Source organism: Poecilia latipinna, unplaced genomic scaffold, assembly GCF_001443285.1.
Source record: "Poecilia latipinna isolate Pla-1442-1.1 unplaced genomic scaffold, P_latipinna-1.0 Scaffold799, whole genome shotgun sequence".
Taxonomy (NCBI): Eukaryota; Metazoa; Chordata; class Actinopteri; order Cyprinodontiformes; family Poeciliidae; genus Poecilia; species Poecilia latipinna.
The window spans coordinates 61,133-83,546 of NW_015113415.1; the positions used below are offsets into that span (position 1 = coordinate 61,133).

The window sequence follows — 22,414 nt, forward strand, 5'->3', positions numbered from 1 at the left end:
CAGTTGCCATAACAAAAGCTTTGTTGGCCATACCATCACAAATGTGGACTTGCAGAGTTTTGGTGAGCCCTACTAGGACTTTGACTTGAACCCTATGCTTTAAACAGATGAGTCTAATAAAGTCTGGCTGTAGAAAAACAACTCCTGGCCACTGTTACGCCATTAAAGCATGGATAATGATGTGGGCTTGTGTTGGAATAGTCAAATGTACCCCTCTCTTTATCCTTCTTAAATGGAGTAGAAGAATAACTGCTGACCTTTTGGTTAAAAGGGGGTGTAAAAATAGTTGATAGATAGATAGATAGATAGATAGATAGATAGATAGATAGATAGATAGATAGATAGATAGATATGGAAGCGGAGGTAGAGTCTGATCACCTGTAAGCTCTTCGTTCCCTGCTGCTTCACACACACACATCATGGCTCAGTAATATGCCCCACACCTTCCTCCTTCTCTGCGTGGACTGCTCGGGGAATTAGCCGCCCTGTTCGCGCGCAATAAGCCAGTGGTTGCGAGAGCGCGCGCGGATTGTCCACCATCTCAACGCTTCGGGCGGTGTCATGTCTTAACATTTATCCCCCCAACAAACAACTGTTTTCGCGTGGATACTGGTGAGTTTTCTGTTTACTTTCTTTTGGTATTAGGTGCGCTTAAAATTTCCCTTTGCATCTTTTGGAGTTCATACGTTCTATGGTGCTCTGGCAGTGTCATCTTACACATATTTTTCTTTAATATGACAAATCTTTACTTAGAGGGATAAATAAAACGAATCCAGGGTTTATAATGTTTACTAAATGCTCCTTCGGAGTAACGGAGTGCTAAGGGTGTTTTTTCTTTTTCTTTTTTTTTTTTTTTTTCCATCCAACCATGTGTGCGTACAACTGTTGCTTTTAATTAATCACATAGCCTGACAAGCAGTGCGAAACATCTACCTTGGGGTTAATTAGCCAAGGTGGAAATTATGTAATGTGGAGCGTAGGGCTAACTGTTATTTTATCAACCTTCTCAAAAACCTAATCTAAAAGTGAATGTAGTTTCTATCAAACTCTACATAAATGTTTTAGTATGATTGATATAGCATAATGAAATGATATATACTAATATATTTTAAATAGAATATGTAATCTGCTTTGAATTGGTGATGCAGTTCATGTTTGTCAGTGAGAGGGTGCAGTCCAGCCTCTGTGATTGCACTGACTGCAGGCTTACAAGCTTTTAAGCCTCGCATTGAGGCGCACACGCAGTGGCGCACTCTTCTGAGTGTCTTCTCCAAAATGAACAGGGGCAGAATAAAATTTGAACAAAAAAAAAAAAAAACTGAACACAATGTGAACCTTTTAAACACTAAAAAGCTAAAATAAGAAACATTAGAAGTGTTTAAAAAAAAAAAAAAGGTCAGGAGGATCGCAGCAGGGGCAGACCACTGATTTATGGGCACCTCAAAAAAATAATTTTGGGTCCCACATACAGCTAAAACTATCACAAATTTTAGAATCAATGTGAAGTTTAACATTTAATGACAAAAAAAAAATAAATAAAAACATAGGAAGGACAAGTACTCAGACCGGTGTTCATGTAAACATCTACAACTGACATGAATTGTTACTCTGAGACAGTTGTGCAGCTGAGACAAAAGCATCAGCAATTACCAAGTTAGCACTAACATAGGTCTTTGTTATAACAAATCTCACCTTTTAAGAAAATTTTCCTTGGGATGTAAACCTAAAAGGAGTATACAATCTGGAAAAAAAAAGTAAATTTAGCATGACATTTTTTTCTTAAGAATTTAATGTAACATGATGATAACATGATCTGATAACATCATCAGTGTTATCAGTCCTACAAGCAATAAGAGCATCAATGACTGAAATAATTGTATCATATTTTCTGGGTCAATCACCTCTGCTCTCCATGAAGGAGTGTGTGGCAGACGGGTTAAACACACATCTCTCTCTCTCTCTCTCTCTCTCTCTCTCTCTCTCTCTCTCTCTCTCTCTCTCTCTCTCTCTCTCCTCCTACCAGGTGGTCAAAATAATACTTTTGATCAAATTAACTCATAATTGAATGAATTTTAAATTCTATGGGCACAAAACATGGTTTATTAAGAATATAAAGCAACAGTACGCAAAAAAAAAGCATTCTACCTGGCAGAATAAAAATAGCATAAATTACTTAAATAAACAGTAGGACAGTATCAATACAAAACTGCAGTTCACAAAGATACTGCATGCCAAATTATTAGAAGTAAATAAATTAAAGAACAAAATTAAAACTAAAACAAAGCAAAAAAAAAAAAAGATATTTTGCCAAAAAATACCCCCCAGTCCTTTGTGTCTACTGGAAGCTAAAGCAGTCATATCCACAGCCTCCTTTGGACTCCTTGTGAAGGAAAATGAATGAATGCATGATCTTCTCCCACCTAAGAGTCTGAATGCTAACATTGGGTCTCAACAACACGAGTTGAAACAGACCGAATCACAAGCAGTCAGGTGTAAAATCCCTACTGCAGCCATCTTACATCATTGTAAGCTGTATGCAGAAGCTGAATGGCCTCCTTTAAGCGTACGGAGAAACAATCACTTGATGATCCTGATCTATAAATCTCTACTCGGATTGGCTCCAGCATATTTAAACTCTCTTTTACATAGATCTGTTAGTTCCCATTCTTTACGTTCCAACAACATTTTTCTTTTGCATGTTCCACACTGCCGAACTGAAAAAGGAAAGCAAGCTTTCAGTGTGATGGCTCCTTCAGCCTGGAATCAGCTTCAGTCTGAAATCAAGATGTCAGATTTGATTTCACTGGATTTATTTCGAGCGATTCTTAAAAACAGGCAACGAGAATCTTTTAAACAGTGTTACTGTTTTTAAATTGTTTAAATCTGTTTTATAATTGTGTACATGTAGTATTAATCAATTTTGTTTTGTAACCAGGTTGCTGTGTACTGCAGACTTCTGCCCAGGTCCCCCTTGAGACTAGATCTCAATGGGGTTTACCTGGTTAAATAAAGGAAATAATAAAAAAAAAAAATCTCAGTGTGTTGAGGTGTAAAGGGTTGAGTGTGAAGGGATAAATAATCTCCACTTGCATCTTGGCACTGCGCTTCCTAATGCTTGGTTAACTGAGATTATGAGGTAAATTGGTGCACATCTGTAGAAGGATTGACAGGTAAAGCAGTGTGCTTACTGTCAACATGCAGTTTGGTTGATTGTTGTTGTGTTTACATGTCTCACAGCTTTCCCTGGTTTCTCAAAAGGACGGACAGATTATGTTCAGGCCTGGCCTGGGACCATTATGTGTGTGGAGTACTGAGTATTTTCAGATTGTAGCCTCTTCTCACCATCAATTATTTTAAGTAAGTGTCTCTGCAGAATTCATCATTTTTGACTGAAAATTCTACCTTTGAGTTTGTGGAATTTTTTGGTTTCAGTTCCAACACACCTACGGACAACATGTATTTGTGTTAACATTGTTTAAAAAATCACTTCACCGTTAAAAGACGTTTAAAATAATCTCATTTTGTGATGTGAAATATGCAAAACCACTATGTTAAGGCAAGTCTTTAGAGATACACCGATCAGATTTTTACTGATCAATACCGATTTTGACATAACCATTTTTTACCCCTAAACAATTAAAGATATAAAAGAGAAAATAAATGTGTTGCAGGTTATTTGATAGGCCATGCACTTTCGAGTTCAACAAAAACAAATTACTTACAAGATAGTCCCCGTTAATGCACCAAAGCAAGTAGCCATAATCCTTAATTGATATCTCCAAAAAGATTGAAAAAAGTTAATTATATTTTGACGAATCTCTTATAAAGTGAAAATGGTTGGAGTTTTTTTTTATTATAAAATGATAAACAGGAGTACAGAAATGCATATTTTTCAGTGCTTTACCAATTCAAGTTTTTCAACAAAAATGGCTCATTGATTGGTTCATCCCTTCTAGTCTTATTAATACATCACACTCTATTTTGATCATCATGTTGCACAATGTGATTAGACTGTAAAAGTCTTTAAATAATTGATAAAAGAAAATATACTGAATTTCTACTCTGAATTAGAATACACTGTCATTCAAACACTAAGATATGTCTAGTGTTACAGTAAGTCGGATCTTTAAAAATATTTGAGAAACTGGGAATTTTAGTCTTTTTTGTGCGCCACGTTGAACCATGCTTAATGGTTTCTTTTGGTAGAACTAAATCTAGGGATTTCCATCTGCTTCTCATGGTGTAATGCTTAAGAATTTCTGAGCGTATTTTATTCTTTGCAGAATGAGCCCACTGACCAAATTACCCCGGCAGATTGAAGCTGTGCTGTCTGGGTTTCACTCTGCTGCACTGCTTAATCTGACTCTGCGGCTTCCAATTAGTGAAAGACATGGACAGGACAGATTAAATTTGCTTTAGTTTTTATGGCTGCCTAAACAGACTACCACTGTGTATTGTGTCATAAAACCTTCAATGGTGATTTTTGCTTTCTATTGTTTTTTTTTTTTTTCCAGAAAGAAATGAAACCCAATATCATCACTGAAACTGTTAACCAAGAACATAGCTTTGTAAATCCTAAACCAGAATGAAAAGGATCCAAAAATGTGCTCCATATTGAGTAGCTACATAGCTCTTGTTTATTATTTCAAATATTGGTTTAGGTATGCTTAATTTGAATGTTTCTAGTAGGCTAGTGTAGATGGTGCAGTATCTACACCGTTGACACTGGACAGTGTGGGAAAAGACTGCTACCCTTTTGAAGACTGATTCCCTTTTTTGGGGTGAAGGAATTTAGATCAGGTCATTCTTACAAGATTATCCAAAAGAAGGGATCCTCTTCAAGAGTATAACATCTTCCAAGTTATTCTCTTGGAAAATGTATTTATCTGAGAGAATTTGTGAGCAGAAGACTTTTTTTTTTTAAGGACACTCGTTATTCCACAGGCGAAGACCCTCAATTGAGAGGGATGGTCACTTAAATCTTCCCCTCACAACCAGACACATTTCAGCAGCTCTGGACATCCTAAAGCTTTATTTTTCCACTGGAGGATGTGTAGAACACATATATAACAGTTTAACCTTGTCATGGCTCTAATATGTCCAGATAACATGTTTTTCTCACACGAGAATGGCGTTTCCCTTTGGTGTTCCTTTACAATGTTTAAATGGACAGGTTTGTGGTATGTGAGGATCAGTGGCTTTCAAATTAGATTTTTTGTTTGTTTTTGCTATCCTTTTATTACTAGTGCTACTTTATGGTTGTTGGACTTCAGTCAGTGTCATTAAGGGCCTTAATTTGGTTTGAGGCCACCTGTGCTTTCATTTTGGGAGGGTCATAAGATGTTGAGAGCCTGACAAAAAGTGAAATGAATGTATAAATTCAGATTTTTACAATAAGCATTATTATTGTTTTGAAGTGGCCCAACTCTGAACTGAATCTGACAGAGAACTTGTGGGGGAGCTTAAGATTAAGGTGTTGGCAAGGAGGACTTCCAACCTAATAGACTTCAAGCTCATCTGCAAAAGTAAAAATATGACTAAAAAATATATTTTTCAGCAATAATAAAAGGTGTGGACAGTTTTAATACCACTAAAGACTCTTTAAAGGTCAAAGAAAAACAAAAAGCTTTTTTCTTTCCTACAGAGGGATGAAACGGAAAAGGGCATATATCCTTCACCAAAGCAATGAGTGAGTCATCATCCTTTCACTCAGCAAAGCTTGTGTCACTGGCGCGATCTCTGTCTGGGTTTGGACTTGATGCCGCCAATGGAGGACCTGTCAACCTCCCTGACAGCAGTGAGCCCCCGCCACCGGTAAGATTACTGCTGAGGATAAATCTTTAACAGATTGTCTTTCCTTTTAAAAAATGGTTTCACTTTTCTTTTTCTTTTTTTCCTATTTCTAGGTTACATGCTTTAGTAATCATAATGTAAATATGTGCTTGTTTGTTTGTTAGGAGTCTGGCATTGATCTTGGACCTGGACTTTTTTTTGCTGACGGCAAGAGAAAAGTGGACTACATACTTTGTTACAAATACAAAAAGAGGCGTAGCTGTAAGCGACTGTCCATTTCTTCCAATGGAAATTTGCCAATAATTCTACCGATTCGACTGGAAGCAGAAGCAGAATCTGGGGAGGCAGGTGGTGCAGCAGGGGATGCGGAAGACTCAAAGCTTACTGAGGAGGAGAAAGCTCTGATGAGGGAGGAGTTTGAAGCGGGTCTGCTGGAGGCCGGACTACAGATTGAACGTGACAAAGAAGTAGGTAACCAACATATCCTTACACTGATAACAGACCATCTTGGTGCATATTGTTTTCTTGTATTTTCCAGCATGTTTATGTGAATGCTGTTTTCCTCTGTGTTGCAACGTCTGAAGGAAAGTTTGTGATTTATGTGTCAGTCTCTGCACACCATTTGCTCATGCGTTAAATCAGCTGCTGTTTTGGTTGCAGATTAAAAACACTGTAAGCATCTTGAGCCAAGGGCTGGATTACAAGACCTTCTTAGAGAGTCATTCACTATTGAGAAGTGTGTTTGCTGGACGAAAGTTACATTTGAGGGTTTCTTTAGGATTCCTGTTTGTTATAGAAAAAATCTATCTAAACATGTCCTTTGTGAAAATAGTGTATATTTTGAAGTCTGGGTTTTTAACTAAGCCATCTCAATTCCTTCATTATTTTCTGGCCACTCTGTTTTAGATTTGCTGCTGCAATTGACTTTTAGCTTGAAATGTTAGACTTAATGACTGTACCCAAAACCTACAACTGCAAAGAAGCCTAATTCATTTCTTTCCTGCATGCTTCACAGTGGATATAAAGTATTTGCGCTGATAATCAGTTTTTATTTTATTTTATTTTATTTTATTATTATTATTATTATTATTATTAATTTTTAATTTTTAATTTTTTATTTTTTCAAAAAATAACAGAGCTTGTTATTGTTAGATATCATAACTTTGGATTCAGGTGTCCAAAGAATGATCTTCAAGAAGTCTTGCAGCTATCTCGACTGCAAATTTGCAGATCTACATCCTACCTGAGCTCCATAAAGTGTGCAATTGAGATATACAAGTTTTGTTATTTCTTTGAGCATTGCTGGATTTGACCTTTGGACAAATTTGCGGGAACATTCAGTAGTGCAAAGACTGGCAGCTCTTCTCAATGTTTTGTCACTCGTGAATAATCTATCTTACTGAGAAAGATTGACTTCAAATTGTTTTCCAGATTAATGGAAAGATACAATCCACTCTTTCAGGTTATTCTTGATGTTTCTCCGTCTTGGCATTGTTATTTATTCCAGATCAACAAACTGTCAAAACGTCAGATTTGTTATGATGACTTGACAAAAGCAATGTTTTTTTGGTACTGAATTAAGTTCGTTATGGGTCAACATGGCTTTTCACATTTGTTTTTACCCCATTTTCATGTGTGCCTTAATGTGTAGAAGTTAAATGGCATCAGCTTCATTCGACTGCACATCCCATGGTCAATTCTCAGTCGTGAGGCAGAGTTACAGAAGATCAAGGTAGCTGTGAAAAAGGTAAGTCTGTTTTCCTCTGCTAATGGTGAAAATATCAGGTTTATTCAGCACTTTTTGGCCATTTGCAGAGCCTCACTTTGAGGAAGAGTTATATAGACTGATCAGCCACAATATTTTGACCACTGCGAGGAAAAGGGAGCAACACCTTGCAGCTTGCTAAAATGTGATTCATCTGAGAAAGACAGTATTCTGACTTGGAAAAATATAATCTGTCCCACGGGATAAATATTCAGTCAGAATTTAAAATGCAACTTCATAACAATTGGAATATATTAGCCAACAATTCTGGCAGCCTAAACAGTCCTTCGCGATATAAATACACTGCTATATAATTGGGCAATATATCGGGCACTGTAGTTGGAAACAACCTTTTAGGGAACTATGAAATCCAGTTGATTGGCAGTGATCAAAGTTTTTCCATTTGTTTCTTTTGAGCAGAAATGTGAATTGCGGAAAAGGACAGGCATTGCTGGAATGTGGGATACTGTCATCTCCCAACTAAACAGACCATTTCAGCCTGATGTCCCTGACAACGACATCCACAAAGACTCGCAGTCACATGTCAATTTCAAAACTCTGAAACACTCATTCATCAGAGATAAGCTCCACCTGTGAGTACATGAGCAAGCTCTTCGCATGACTTGATGTCTTAGATGTGATTTGATATAACTATGTTGATTTAGACAACATGCTAACATCAAAATCTCTCAATGGTTATTTGCTTTCTCTGCCACAATGTGCACAATTTCCAAATGCCAAATCTAAGTTAAATATATATTTCTACTTCAACCGATAGCTGATGTTTGTAATTTTGTCATTTCCTGCAGGTACGACATCAAGTCAACAGCAACTTTATTTGACAACGCAACACGGAGCAGAATAGTGAGTCTATGAGATGATTTCTCTCAACTGTCGTCTGTTAAGAGTATTTTGTAGAACTACATAATATCAGATTTATGTAATAGTCTTTACTTTCCAGGAACTTATCAAGAACTTTGCCTGTATTTACAAGGCATTTGTCCAGGACTATTTTCATACTTACTTGTTACTTATCTAGAACCTACAAGGTACTATCACAAACTGGGATTTAGACTGCTGTTGTTTTTGTAACTTTCCTGGAATCTTTAAGGAACATACAAGGTACTTTCTTAATATTCATGTAATACAGTAAGTTTTATGTAATATTCATGGGACTTACTGTGTCAGGAACCTTTCATAAAACAACAAGGTACTATTATGAAATTGACTATGTACTTAACTGAACTTTTCTGAAGTTACCAAATTCTTTCTGGACTTTTTGGGGGCAATTTTGTAATGAACATTTCCACAACTTGCCAGCTACTTTCATGGAATTTACAAGATATTTTCTGTAACTTTCATGGGTCTTATCAAGTACTTTACAGAACTTGGGTCAGTTCCTTGCAAGTTCCACAAGGGTTTCAGAAAGCAAATTAGTTATCAGAAACTAACAAAATTCCAGATAAGCTTCTATGAAAGTTCCATGAAAGTATTCGAAAATACCCGGTGAGTTCTACAAGATTTATTTGAGCAATAATCAGTTAAGTAGCTGCATGTCAAATTAAAGTGCTGTTAAGTATTTGGCAAGTTCCATGAAAGGACCTGGTGATCTTTGGAAATTATCTAGTAAAGTTTCATGAGGTTAACCAGTAAGCTGCAACACAGTGTCCGCTAAGTTAAGGAAAAGTCAGTGGAAAATAACCTCTAAGTTCTAGGAAATTTTTTTATTTGTTTTAAATATGTAACTAATGCTATGTCTGCTTCTAGGTTGCTGAGATCATTTCACGCACTACCTGCACACGCACTTGCCAAACCACAGGTGAGTGGATTTTATTGGCCATAAACCAGCAACAAAACAGGTGCTATTGTGTCAGACTGTGTCAACATATGCATCAAGTGCAGGCACCCTAAAACAATTTTTAGAAATGTTATACGTTGTCCTTGTTTATTCCCAGAGGTCTCAAAACAGATTTTGTGTTCCTCTGCTTTTGTGTCTTAAGGCATCAGCTCATTACTGGCTCGAGGTGTTTACATTTCTGCCTTCCCGCTGCATGATGTAAGTAAAACTGAAACCTGAATTAAGCAACTTTTCTTTGTTTTGTTTTTTCCACATGAAGCTGTTTCTCAGCAAATGTTACCTCCATTTTAATGTTAATTACAAAAACAGTGGACCAATTGGGCATAGGGATCACAACAGCCCATAAATAGCTAAAATCCACATAAACTTGTGGATTTTAGCTATTTGACTGCCTGTTTTAGTAGTTCAAACACCTAATTTACCTTTGTGTGCATTACTACACACAAGGAAAACACCTTAGGACTACTGCAGAAGCTGACGTCTACAGTCTTTCCTTATTTCCATTCTTGGGGTACAGTCAATCAGCAGGAAGGAAAATGATGGTGCTCCTGGATTGGCTGCTTTGGCAACCAATAGCATATGAAATAGCTATTGTCATTAGGTATTTCAGCTACCCGAACTGCATTTGCTTTTAAATATAAAAAAAATAAAAAAAAAAATCCACAAATAATTTGGAGTTTTAAGTGTATAATGTATTGTGAATAAGCAGAGGCCTACTATGGTGTGTTTAATGATCAACAAACTTTGCTACATTATATGCATGAGAGAAAACTGTAGTCCTCCTTTTCTTTAGGGTCCATTCACACGGAGAGGAAGAAAAGATCAACGAAATGAAAGACAGGTGTGTAACAGTGGTAATAGTGGTATTGTCCTTCCTTAAAATGTCTGCAGATAACTGGTAGATTATATTTTTTAGACCCAGTCGAGATAAAAATACATTGTCACTCTTAATACATTACAATAGGATACTAAGAGACAATCATTAGCTGTTTGTTTTTTTTAACTGGACCTATACCAGACCTAAATGAGTACATTAACCCTGTATGATACATGTCTTTGTTGTTTAGCTGCTTCATGAAGAGTGGGCCAACTATGGAGTCATGTTCAAATATCAGCCTGTTGACCTGATCAGGTGACAAGATCTTTTAGCAAACTACGATTAGTTTTAAGCAATTAGTTGTGACTGCTGTTTGCAGAATGCTTGTGATGAAATACAGTTACAGTATTACAGAAAGCGTATATTTTTTTAAATGTCCCTGATTATTACTGTATATTAAGAAGACGATTTAAGTCTCAATGACAAATTACGCCTCGTGATAGGCTCAGTTACATTCCAGTGAAGATATTTTTAGATTTATATTTAATACATTTTAAGTTTATTTATTATTTGAGGATGGCTGTAAGAATGATTTGTAGCTTTTCCTATCAACATAAGTTGGATCCTGCTGATGAATCCTGATGAGGGCAGCTGATTTATCTTCTGATTTATCTTCTGTCTCCATGTTTGCAGGAAGTACTTTGGAGAGCAAATTGGGTTATATTTTGCCTGGCTGGGTGTTTATACTCAGCTTCTCATTCCACCCTCTGTGCTGGGCATCATTGTCTTCCTGTATGGCATACTTACCGTAGATACCAATGTGCCAAGGTAGGCAAACACTTATCCATGCTCATCAAAACTAATCAGTCTAATCAGAGAGAGAGAGAAGTAACAAACTTTGCTATGTGCTTCTACTCATATTTCAGTCAGGAGACATGTGATGACAACCTGAACATCACAATGTGTCCACTGTGTGATGCCGTGTGTGATTACTGGCGTCTGAGTTCAGTATGCTCATTGGCCCGAGCCTCATACCTGTTCGACAATGGAGCTACTGTTCTCTTTGCTATCTTCATGTCCCTTTGGGGTAACTATATACAACAACTACACACTTCACTCTGAATGTTTTAAAAAAGCAGCACACATTTCAACTAGCCAAAGACAGGAAGACTCCCACACCTTCAATCCATTGTTTGGCCAAGTTTACCAAAGAGATTTGAACGAGAATAATTTTTACAGCCCATTATTTGAAAAGCATCCAGGACAGAAAATGCCGGCTCCCTTTAGTTTTATGTTGGCTGGAAACCAGAGAGAAGGTGTTAAGAGGATAATCTAATTACTCTTCACCACTCCATGGACGCACAGTGTGAAACACTACTGTAGTGTACATACACTGCTCTGGAAAAAACAAAGAGAACACAGCACTGAACCCATGGTTATTCCACCAAATATTGATTTCTGAACTCTTCCTGAGTTAAAACATTATTATTGTTGTTTCTAAATGAATGTGAATTTGTTTTCTTTGCATTATCTGAGACTGAAAGCAGTGCATCTTTTACGTTATTTTGACCATTTCTCATTTTCTGCAGACAATACAAAATTTAACATGTTGTTAGTATTGAATATAATAAAAGAATAATGTTCGTTTTGCTCAAACATATACCTATAAAAAGTAAAATCAGAGAAACTGGTCATTTTAAGTGGTCTCATATTTTTTCCAGAGCTGTATATTTATTAATACTGTGCAAAATGTAGGTTTTGCAGAGAATTTATCTTCTTAATGCCAATACTTTAGCATGTAGTTCAGTTCAGTGTCTTGTGTACATCATATAGTCTCCATGTTGAGATTTTTTTGTTACATCATGCCCTTAGTTGCATCAGTTTAATTTTGCTCCAATGACCGTGAGGCTCTCTGTGAAAACTTGCTACTGTCTGTAAATCCAGGCCTCTGTCTAGGTGAGAATCTGTGGCAAGACTTGAAATTTTCTGTTTATAGAAGCTCTCCACCCAGTATAATTGGAAAAGAAGAGCTGGAGAAAATGTTTTTTGTCTCTGGAAGTGCAGAGCTGGTAGAGACACAATAAATTAGACGCAATAGACACCTTATAATAGAAGGTTTGCAGTTTTTATGTCAGTGAATGGTGGTTCTAGAGTATTGACTTCTGGAGTAAAGAAACACTGAACATGCGACACTTTTCAAATATTCATTTGTAAAATAAAATAAATAAAACTATACGTTCATTTTCCATCCATGGCCATACTTTGCCTTGTGTTGTACTATCATAAAATCGTAATAGAAAACATTGACGTTTGTGGTTGTAACATGACAAAATGTAATATACCATATAAATGATATAAAAATAGCATGTCTTAAAGTAAGAAACTGTAGTTTCTAATTAGGTTTTAAGTTTTATTCACCCAGTTTTGTTTGCTTGTTTCTTATCCTAACTTAAGAGATTAATTTGTCTTCTAATGCTTTTTGAAAACACCATTCCAGTGAGATATTTTTAAGCTTCACGTTCTGTTTGCTTGATGTAAATGACAAAATAGTCAGATTTATTTTTGTCTCTTTCTAAAAATTATTCTATGTGCATATTGTCCTGCAGCTGCATGTTTTCTTGAGCACTGGAAAAGGAGGCAGATGTGTCTGAAACATTCGTGGGACCTTACAAGCTTGGAGCATGAAGAGGTAATGAAGTTGGCTCAAGAAAACCATTGGTGGACACATATGTACACACAAAAGATTTTTATTTATACATTTATTGTGTCACATAAGAATGAATTATCATACACGTGTTTCTGCACTCGAGTTTGTAAAAAGAGGAAGCCAGGAATGCCTACAGAGATCATTTTATGGCCCAAGCCATGCACAAAAGGAATACTGGTTTTCCTGGAAGTCTCTCATTAGCACTTGACCTTTAAGTTCCTCTAACAAACCAAAATGCTTGCTGCCAGACAGTTACCCAGTGAAGCGCAGTAATGGGATTGGTCCTGGCCTTTAAGAACAGTTGGTGGATGAAATGACACAGCAAGGTCGCGGCACAAACAATCACAAACTAACGCCACTGTTCTCTCTGTGTTTCATGTGTCTCCTGACGCCTGAAGGAGCGAGTTCAGGTAGGAAACTTTGTGTTAGGAAGTTTTGAAAAAACAGAACAGAATAGATTTTAGAAAATCAAGACAAAAAACAAGATAATCACTGAAAATGTGGATAAACAGAAAATAAAACTACAGTATATGCACGTGTTACGGAAAGTGGCAAAACAGTGTGTACCAAAATGTAAATCCCCCAGATATGGTGGTTGTATTTTAAAGTGCATGTTTTTGGATGTGTGCTGCAGGATGAACTGAGACCTGAATATGAAGAAGCTCTTCAGGAGAAGAAAGCTAAATTGAAAGCACAAGCTAAAAAGAAGGTGAGTCTACATGTAAATGTTCAGATCTCTGTTCAGTTTTTAACTCTTAAGGCAAATTTTGTTTGTTAACGTCGAATTTTTTTATATCCTCTGTGTTAGTTGACTCAAGCTGGAGAAGGTGTGGACGGGGAAACCGACCAAATGTTGGCCTCTCAGGTACTATTGAACTGTACATTTAATAGACGGACCCTTTTCATGAAGCACATACATAAATTACCTATTTATATTAATATTGCTCAACTGTGAAATGTAGCTTTTGTTATTGAGATAAACAGTCTTGTTTGTTTACATTGTTAGTGTAAAAATAAAGTTACTGTGAACTAATTCTGTTGCATGACATTATGTTTGCACATAATGAACTTCCCTTTCTGCACTGTGTGTGGATGGGTCCAAAGAAGATTAGCTGCCTGAGATTAGCCCAGATTACTGACAGAGACATAAAGAGGAGGAGGGAGTGGAGGAAGGGGAGGAGATTTCTGTCCTTTCAGCTGGCAAACATGCACCCTCCCCACCGTTAACACTGTGTGTGCGTCTGTGCAGAACAAACAACCCCTCACAGACTGTGATGCAATGTGAAGGATGTGTCTGAAAAAAAAAATGTGTTTTTCTGTGCATCCACGTAACATGTACCTTTGCCTTGACAGCCAGAGCCCGAGTCCTTGGACATTGAGGATCACCTGTCAGGTTATGTCATCAATGTGTCCACCTTGCTGCTGCTGGTACTGCACTCAGACTCTCTTCATGTTCTCACTTTTCCATTTGCCATCTGTCTCTTTGTCGATCCTCTAGTTAATCTTTTGATTAACAGAAGGATGAGGTGGTTTAACAGACAGAGGGTCATTATGGTTATTTTTCATGACGTTGCAGGTAGCTCACAGAATTCGGTTGTTTTATTTTTCTCAGTTGTGTCGATCTCTATTGGTTTGTCTGCATAACACTTTAGATTTCTCCACATTCATCCAATCACAGGGTCTTTCAAGGTTAGGTCAGCCAATATTTGTTAGCTTCCAAGGAACTGTCCTTTTTTAACATATTTAAAATTCTTTAACCTATATTTTACTGAGATAAAAAAAAAAAAAATCAAAATTAAAAACACATTTTTTAAGGAGTCCTAGCCAAGAGCCAGCAATAAATACACTGTATACAAGTAATAGACAATATTTTTTTAATCTTTCCTTGGGACTTTGCTTTACTGTAATTTTATTATACTAAAGCTAAACAGATCTTTAGATAATATTGGCTTTTATTGGCTAAAATATGCTCCTCATCTCATTGGATTAACCAATGGCATTTTCCACTAATAATCAGTGGAGTCGTTTATTTTTTGATTCTCTCAAAAAAGAAAAAAAAAACCCTCTTTGACAGATTACAAGAAAGTCTGACTCCTTGGAAGGAAACTTTGAAGAAGCTGAATTTTGCCTATAACTTTTGCGCAACACAGAATAAACAAGTTCAAATGCTCTATAACTGTAATTGTATTCTCCCTTGGAATCTGTGTTATTTAACCTTTGTATTTTGTTTTGTTTCTTTGTTAGATTTTTGTCACCTTCTCTGCAGTGTTTGGAGTGGTAGTTTATCGCATCTGCATGTTAAGTGTGTGGTCCATGAACCCTGATCCGGAAGCCAAGGCCAGTGTGAGGATGACAGTCACCACCACAGGCATCATCCTCAACATGCTGGTTGTTCTGGTATTGGAAGAGGTCTATGGCGCAATCGCTGTGTGGCTGACTGAGCTTGGTAATGTGTTTAATGCTGTTATAGAGTAACCACTAATCAAGGATGGTTAATAATTCACAATGGTTTTCCGATGGGGCATTTGTTTAAAAGGAGACAGATGAGAGGAATGAATCAAACACTAATTGTGTAGTAATTAGTCGACATATTTCAACAGTTTTAGGAAATTTAGTGTAATAGTCATGTTTTATATGTTTATTACACAATTAGTGTTGATGGTAGTGTTGATATGTTGCTAACTGTTTTGTCCAATTTCCAACAGAACTTCCAAAGACAGAGGAAGAGTTTGAAGAAAGGTTAATCTTTAAGTCTTTCTTTCTGAAATCCATGAACGCCTTTGCCCCTATTTTCTATGTTGCCTTCTTCAAGGGCAGGTGTGTTTCACTTTTTTCCCCCCACAATTACCTGCTTTAGACCTTAAGTCCTATTCAACTAACCTGGTCCTGTCGTCATACAGGTTTGCTGGGCGGCCCGGTGATTATGTTTACGTGTTTGGAGACTATAGAATGGAGGAGGTAGGTATAACTTTGCATGTGGCTGATTTAGGATTTGTGGAGACAAATATTGGCACATTCTCACAAAATAGGAATTCTGTTGTAAAGTAACAGTAAAACCCAAAACAGTGTTGAAACGTGCTTGGCATAAATTTTAAAAAGTTTTCATTTCATAAATGTAGCCTTTTCTGTTTAGGAAACTGTATAACTTTTAAATATTGATTGAAAATTACAAGAAAATTTAATTTGATTTGTAAACTTAAGTTACAAAAACATAACACAAGGTTATTATTGGCTTTAATCTATTGCACATCTGCCATGTCAATGATGTACAAACGTTTGCAAATTTACTTAAAGTTTAAACAATCCTGATGAATAAATGTCTTTGTTCTCCACAGTGCGCTCCTCCAGGTTGCCTCATCGAGCTGTGCATCCAGCTCAGCATGATTATGCTCGGAAAACAGCTCATTCAAAACAATGTCTTTGAGATTCTTATCCCGTACGTATACACCGGTGTCTTCTCATACCGTATTTATTTTTGTAACAGCTTAATAACCTCTGGTTAAATTAAAACACAGTTCACAAGATATTTAAAATATTTCTGAGTTCTGTGTTAAGCTTATCTCGGTTCACCTTGTTTTCCTATAACATCCTGTAGACATTTCAGAACCTACGAGTTCTGTTGTAGTTCTGGAAAAAAAAAAGTTCATTTTCCACTAAAATTAGGTAATCAACAATTTAGGGCCTCTGTTATCAAAACTTTGGGTCACACAGCCTATTTATAATTCTTCTTGTTAAATCCCATTGTTTTAACAAGTATAAAATTTTAAATAATTTGCATTATGTTTTCATATACACCTTAGCTTCCTGACTATTGTGACAATTTCCTTTTTTAACTTTAATTTAGTCGTTGTCCTTTTTATGCTCTCTTTGTTAGTAAAATGAAAAAGATGTACCGAACAATACAAGAAGAAAAAGGAAAGAAAAGAGCGGCAGAGAGAGAGGAGAATGAAACAGAAGAGATAAGACCAAAACAACAGTTTGACAAAGATTTTGCTCTTGAACCATTTGAGGGTGTTAGTCCAGAGTACATGGAGATGAGTGAGTATAACTTAGTCTCTTTTCAGGTCTTTTATACACTGGTTCTCCCAAAATCACAGCAGCACAATGTGATTTTTAATCATGCATACTTGTGTCTCAATATTTCATGCAGTTATCCAGTATGGATTTGTCTCTCTGTTTGTGGCTTCCTTCCCACTGGCACCTGCATTTGCTCTGCTCAACAACGTCATTGAAATTCGGCTGGATGCTGCAAAATTCGTCACCGAGATCCGGCGACCCGATGCAGTCAGGTGTAAAGACATAGGTACAGAATCATTTTTACATCAAGACCTATCTTCTTTCAGTCTCTGTAAATGTTTAGAAATAACATGTAGTACATTGCATTCACTTCATTTTTCTTTTTTTCTTTTTTCATGCTGAACTTGCGCATCTTTTTCATACCACAAAAACCCACTGCAATCATACACACTCATGTGAACGGACACTCTTCCCTTTCCCTGTCTGTCTCTTGAAATTCATGCTGTCCCCAGGGATTTGGTACAACATTCTGTGTGGAATCAGCAAGTTCTCTGTCATTACCAATGTAAGTCTGCATGTGTCTGTCCTGACTCTCTGTCTGTAACCCATCATCAGTGGTTTATTTTACATGTTTATTTACATGCATTTTCAGAATGAAAACTAGCAGATGTATTTACACTTTAAACCAAGCTCCCTAATATGTGTCAGATTTAAAAAAAAAAAAGGAATAATACAACATGTCCCTTCTTTAAAGAAATGGAAATGTAGATGTTTTCCTTGCAGTACATTTTAGCTGATAATAGTATGTCTTGAGCAAAATCCAGTTTCTTGCTTATTCTGATCATCGTTCAAAAACCGTAAGATGGCATCTGCCAGAACAAAAACAACTTCAAACTTGTTCATTTGGACTAGAGTGCAATACGTAACATGCTAAAAGATGGAAGACATTATTTTCTGACTTATTGTCATCTGGATAGTCTTGATGTCCTCCAACATTAAAGACCTGACAAGGAGATCACAGTGGAGATATTTTCTAAATAGCACATTGGACAAGACTTCACCATGAATTAGGGAGGTTTTTCCTTCTTTGGGAAAAAGGACTCTTCAGGTAGATTCTGTGTGTTGGCTGTGTGGAGATTTTACATCATGAGAGCCCTCAGTGCACTTCACTGAGGGCTCTCATGGGTGGTTATTATATGACATCTCTCAAAGCCCAAAAGTGAATTGGTATTGGATTCCTCATTTGAAAAGAAAAAAATATATAATAATTCAGATCATTATGTTTCAGTCATAACTGAAGCGTGTCAAACCTTGCCTCCGTGTTTATTTTTAAAGGCATTCGTCATCTCCTTCACATCAGAGTTCGTTCCAAGAATGGTCTACCAGTACATGTACAGTGGAAACGGCACCATGAGTGGCTACACAGAGCACTCGCTGTCCTACTTTAATGTCAGCAACTTTCCTCCTGGCACAGCACCAACCACCACACTCATCACCGGTGTTTCCATGTGCAGGTCAGAGTGATTCTGCTAACCTTGACCTACCTCGATCTTCCTTTTAATCCCTTAGCCAGAAGCTTAAGGCTTCCTTTGGTGCAAAATTTGGCAAGGATTTCAAGATCATGCTGAGAGCATAGCACCATTACCAGAATATATTTGCATTTAGGTGCAGTGAGCTAAGATTCTTGTTTACTCCATTTTTCTCCATTAGATACAAGGACTACAGAGATCCACCATGGGCATCGGATGCGTACACTTTCTCCAAACAGTACTGGTCCGTCCTCGCTGCTCGACTGGCTTTTGTAATATTCTTCCAGGTATCAAAAAATATTTTTGCTAAATGGTTATTTCAGTTGCTTATTTAATACCAGACGTCTGAGGTCATTCTCTTTTCAATTTATGAATTCATTGCCTTTCATACAGGGTTTTCTTAGATGCCAGTCAGGTTATTTAATAATTATCTCTTTAAACGAGACTCCAAAAAAAACAATTTTTCTCTTTTCTTTCTATTAGTTTGAGATTGATGGAATCAAGTGTTTAAGTATCTTTGGCAGCAAGGCCAATGTAAAGTCTGGGGAGTGATCCTACTATATTGGCAGGCTTCCTTTGGGAGATTCATTGTCTTGGCAGGGATATTCCAGCTTAACCAGGTTGGAATGATAATGTCAGTCATTTCGAGGTACCAACAAAAATGCTGTAATGGTTTCAGACCCAGGACCTAACTGGGTCAATCTAGAGCTTTGACTTTTTTTTTTTTCCATTAACCTTCTATTTTGTTTTCCTAGCTGTATACCTCTAACTCTTTTATTACTGAGTTTGATTTGAGCAATTGCTTCAAAGTAATGTTGTGAAATTCCTGCATTTCTCCAGACAAACTTATTTGAATTGTGGCCAAATAGGTAATGGCTCAGTCTTTGGTCGGTTGAGGATTAAGCCGATTTAGATCTAAGCTTAATTCAACTGCCTTCTGGCAAATTCCCAGCATGTGCATTGGGTGAAACTTGGCTCCTATCTGACAATTCTACGTTAGTGATGTTTGCGCAAGATTTTCCTGGCCCTGGATTTTATTCTGTCTAACTCCCAATGACCAATTAAACAAAAGATTAGCAATGGGATGAAGAGAATTTATGCAGTGCTTTTCACTGCATTATGACACTAGAACAATTCCAATGTTGTGCAATGTTACACTTGTTCAAAATGCAATTTCCTGGAATTTCACTTCATAAACCAACACAAACACGTGTATAATTGAGAAGAGGAATAAAATATGTGGTTTTTGTTTTGTTCTTTTACAAATAAAAATCTGAAAACTGTAACATGCATTTTCTACTCAGCACATTCCCACAAGACTATAGATTGTAGAACCAACTTTTGCTGCCGATTCACTTTATATGTCTCTATTGGCTTTGCAGACTTCAAGGCTAAGTTTTTGGCCATTTCTTCTGAGCAAAAACAATCAAAATCAGATGGGATGAGGAACCTTTGTGTCTCTTTTCTAATCCTCTCAGATTATGAATTGGACACAAGTCTGCACTTTGCTTGAGTTGATCACACATGCATAACAAAAACAAAAGAAAAACTGCTTGGTTTCTTCTTTTTTTTCCCCTTAAAGAACCTTGCCATGTTCCTCAGTATGCTGGTGGCTTGGATGATCCCAGATGTCCCACGGTCACTGCGGGAACAGCTGAAAAAGGAGAACATGGCATTGATGGAGTTCTTGCTTGGACAAGACCAAGAAGCATGTGCCAAAACTCTCTCCCAAAAATCCTCTAGCCCTTGCTTTCCTGCCAACATAGACATTGTAGTGGAGGAGGCACCAGAGGAAGAGGACGTGTGCCAAGTGGGGGAGAAAGAGGAAGAAGTGAGGGTTGAGATCAGTCTGGATGAACCTAACAGGTTTGATACCAATCCAGAGGTATATAAATCATTTGAAGAGGCTGAAACTAACATGGACGATGAGCCAAAAGGTGAAGAGTGTGAGGAAATTGGTAAGGTGGAAGGTAAAGAAAAGGAAGAAAGTGGAGAAGTGAGGGGAGAGGATGAAGGAGAAAAGGAGGACAGCAGAAAGAGCGATGAAAGTCAAGTTTATGAAGCAGAGGCAACTGAGGGGGAAAACTTTACTGTGGATCTGGACTCTTTCATGAGTGAGCTGGGCCTGTTGGGTAAGAGGAGAAAACTCTGTTGTTACTTATGATTTACACGACACTTCTTATGATGTGTTCTGATCTGTTTCTCGTTTTCTATTCGTCTAGATGAAGAGCCTTTATCAAGCACGGTTGAGAAGAAGGAGCTTCCCCGTTCAGAATCCAAGCAAAGTCAACGGAAGGACAGGGAACATGCGTCCCATCCCTCATCCCTAAGAGGCTCATCCCAGAGTCTGAGAGGCTCCAGGCCAGACATTACAAAATCAAATGTTGAAACTCGGATGTTGACCCTAATTGCTCCACCCCCCAGAGAGCCAGACACAAGGGTAAAATCCCGCTGCTCCACCCTTCCTTCCCGCTACAGAGGGGCTGAGGCTTGCTACAGCCTGCCCCGGCCCAGCCAATCCACCAGCCTCACAAAGCTCCAGCAGCAGCCCTTGCTCACTCCCCTGGTTCCTTTGGGCTCCATTTCCCCGAAACCATCCTCTCCTTTGCACAGCCCCGTGTCCCTGTCATCTCCACAGTCACCGTTGACCCAACAGCCCCAAGCCTCAAGTGAACTTTTCATGCTGAAAGGCCCTCCACCTCAGCTGCCACGTTCCAGGGGCAAAACCCGCTGCTCCACTCTGCCTCCGCGGCAGAGAGCGCCCGGTCCCGAGGAGGCGACCTCAGGACCGAGCCATTCCTCCAGCTGCGCGAAGCTTGGAGACCTCATTCCACCATCACCCAGTGAACTGAAGCGCAATAACACTCCAGTATAGGGAGACCAAGGAGTGGGAGCTGTAGGCTGCAGAGGGAACAGACCAGATCAGCCTCTTCTGCTTGTGCCTGAGGCTGCATCCTTCCTGCTGCCCTTCTCACCTACATACACCTGGGTTCTAAAGAGAGAGCATCCAGGTCAAATGGACATCCTTTATATCCTTGTAACTTCACACGCAATACTATTTATATATATTTTTTTTATATATCAAAAAGTGTTTTAGATCTGAAGAGGTCAGAGAAAAGTTCCTCAGAAACTCTTTTTTTTATGCCATGAAAAATAAAGACTCAAGTTGTTCTATTTCTATTTTACTTCATTTTTGAAAGTTGTTTCATTTTAATCACATGCATATCTCATAAGGCGCTGCAGTGTTGTTATTTGCATTTATTTTTTATTGTGATTGTTTTACACACATGCAGCAATGCTACTGTGTAGATCGGTGGACGGTGACACCTAGAAACAAGAGCTCTGCTTGTAGCGTTTTCGTTTATTTTCAGAGATTTTGATATTTAAAAGATGTGAAATTCTAATTAAACAACCACATATTTTTGATGTTTGTTCTTCATTTTGTTCTGTCTTTGACATTGCTTATTCTGTTCGGCACAAAATGGGCTGTTTTGTTTGAAACACCAATAGAACGCTTAAAAAGGAGCTTAAAAGTAACATACATTTAGCAGTTGTTTATTTCGGTATCCATCTGTTACAACATTTATGTTAAAGTTTCGATTCAAAAACTAAAACTCATATCACACAAATTCATTACTCAGGGTGATTTATTTCAGAAACTTTTTTGTTACAACTAAAATCACAATATTAAAGATGAACAAATGTAAAAAGGATTTTCAATACATACATGAATGTTTATGTACTGTACAGTATGTGCACTACTAGTAAGATAGAGCCTCCATGCACTGTGGCATACATCCTAATTTCTGAACAACTTACTTCCATAAACTCTAAACCATAATCAACAACTTTAATGGAAATAAATACTTGAAATACATCACACTGTCAGATAGAAGTGTGTGCGTTTAAATTAAATGAACAACAACAG

The 22,414-nt window shown here is 37.5% G+C and overlaps 1 protein-coding gene across 2 annotated transcripts; it reads left to right on the plus strand.

The window, feature by feature from the left end:
- Positions 1-504: 504 nt before the first annotated feature.
- Positions 505-21,912, plus strand: ano2a (anoctamin 2a). 2 transcript variants are annotated; one of them, XM_015046937.1, is made up of 29 exons: positions 505-612; positions 3,238-3,357; positions 5,645-5,814; positions 5,958-6,260; positions 7,445-7,540; positions 7,979-8,151; positions 8,368-8,422; positions 9,326-9,377; positions 9,559-9,614; positions 10,210-10,257; positions 10,484-10,548; positions 10,927-11,061; positions 11,160-11,320; positions 12,840-12,922; positions 13,339-13,350; positions 13,575-13,649; positions 13,749-13,805; positions 14,294-14,368; positions 15,185-15,386; positions 15,646-15,757; positions 15,841-15,898; positions 16,276-16,376; positions 16,815-16,978; positions 17,091-17,243; positions 17,470-17,522; positions 18,293-18,471; positions 18,668-18,773; positions 20,069-20,618; positions 20,709-21,912. In XM_015046937.1, the coding sequence occupies exons 3-29, from the start codon at positions 5,686-5,688 to the stop codon at positions 21,359-21,361; spliced, it is 3,906 nt and encodes a 1,301-aa protein (XP_014902423.1). In that variant the 5' UTR covers positions 505-612; positions 3,238-3,357; positions 5,645-5,685; the 3' UTR covers positions 21,362-21,912. The 2 variants fall into 2 exon arrangements, with proteins under 2 accessions (XP_014902423.1, XP_014902424.1); XM_015046938.1 differs by lacking the exon at positions 3,238-3,357 and having other exon boundaries at positions 508-612.
- The last annotated feature ends 502 nt before the right edge of the window (positions 21,913-22,414 follow it).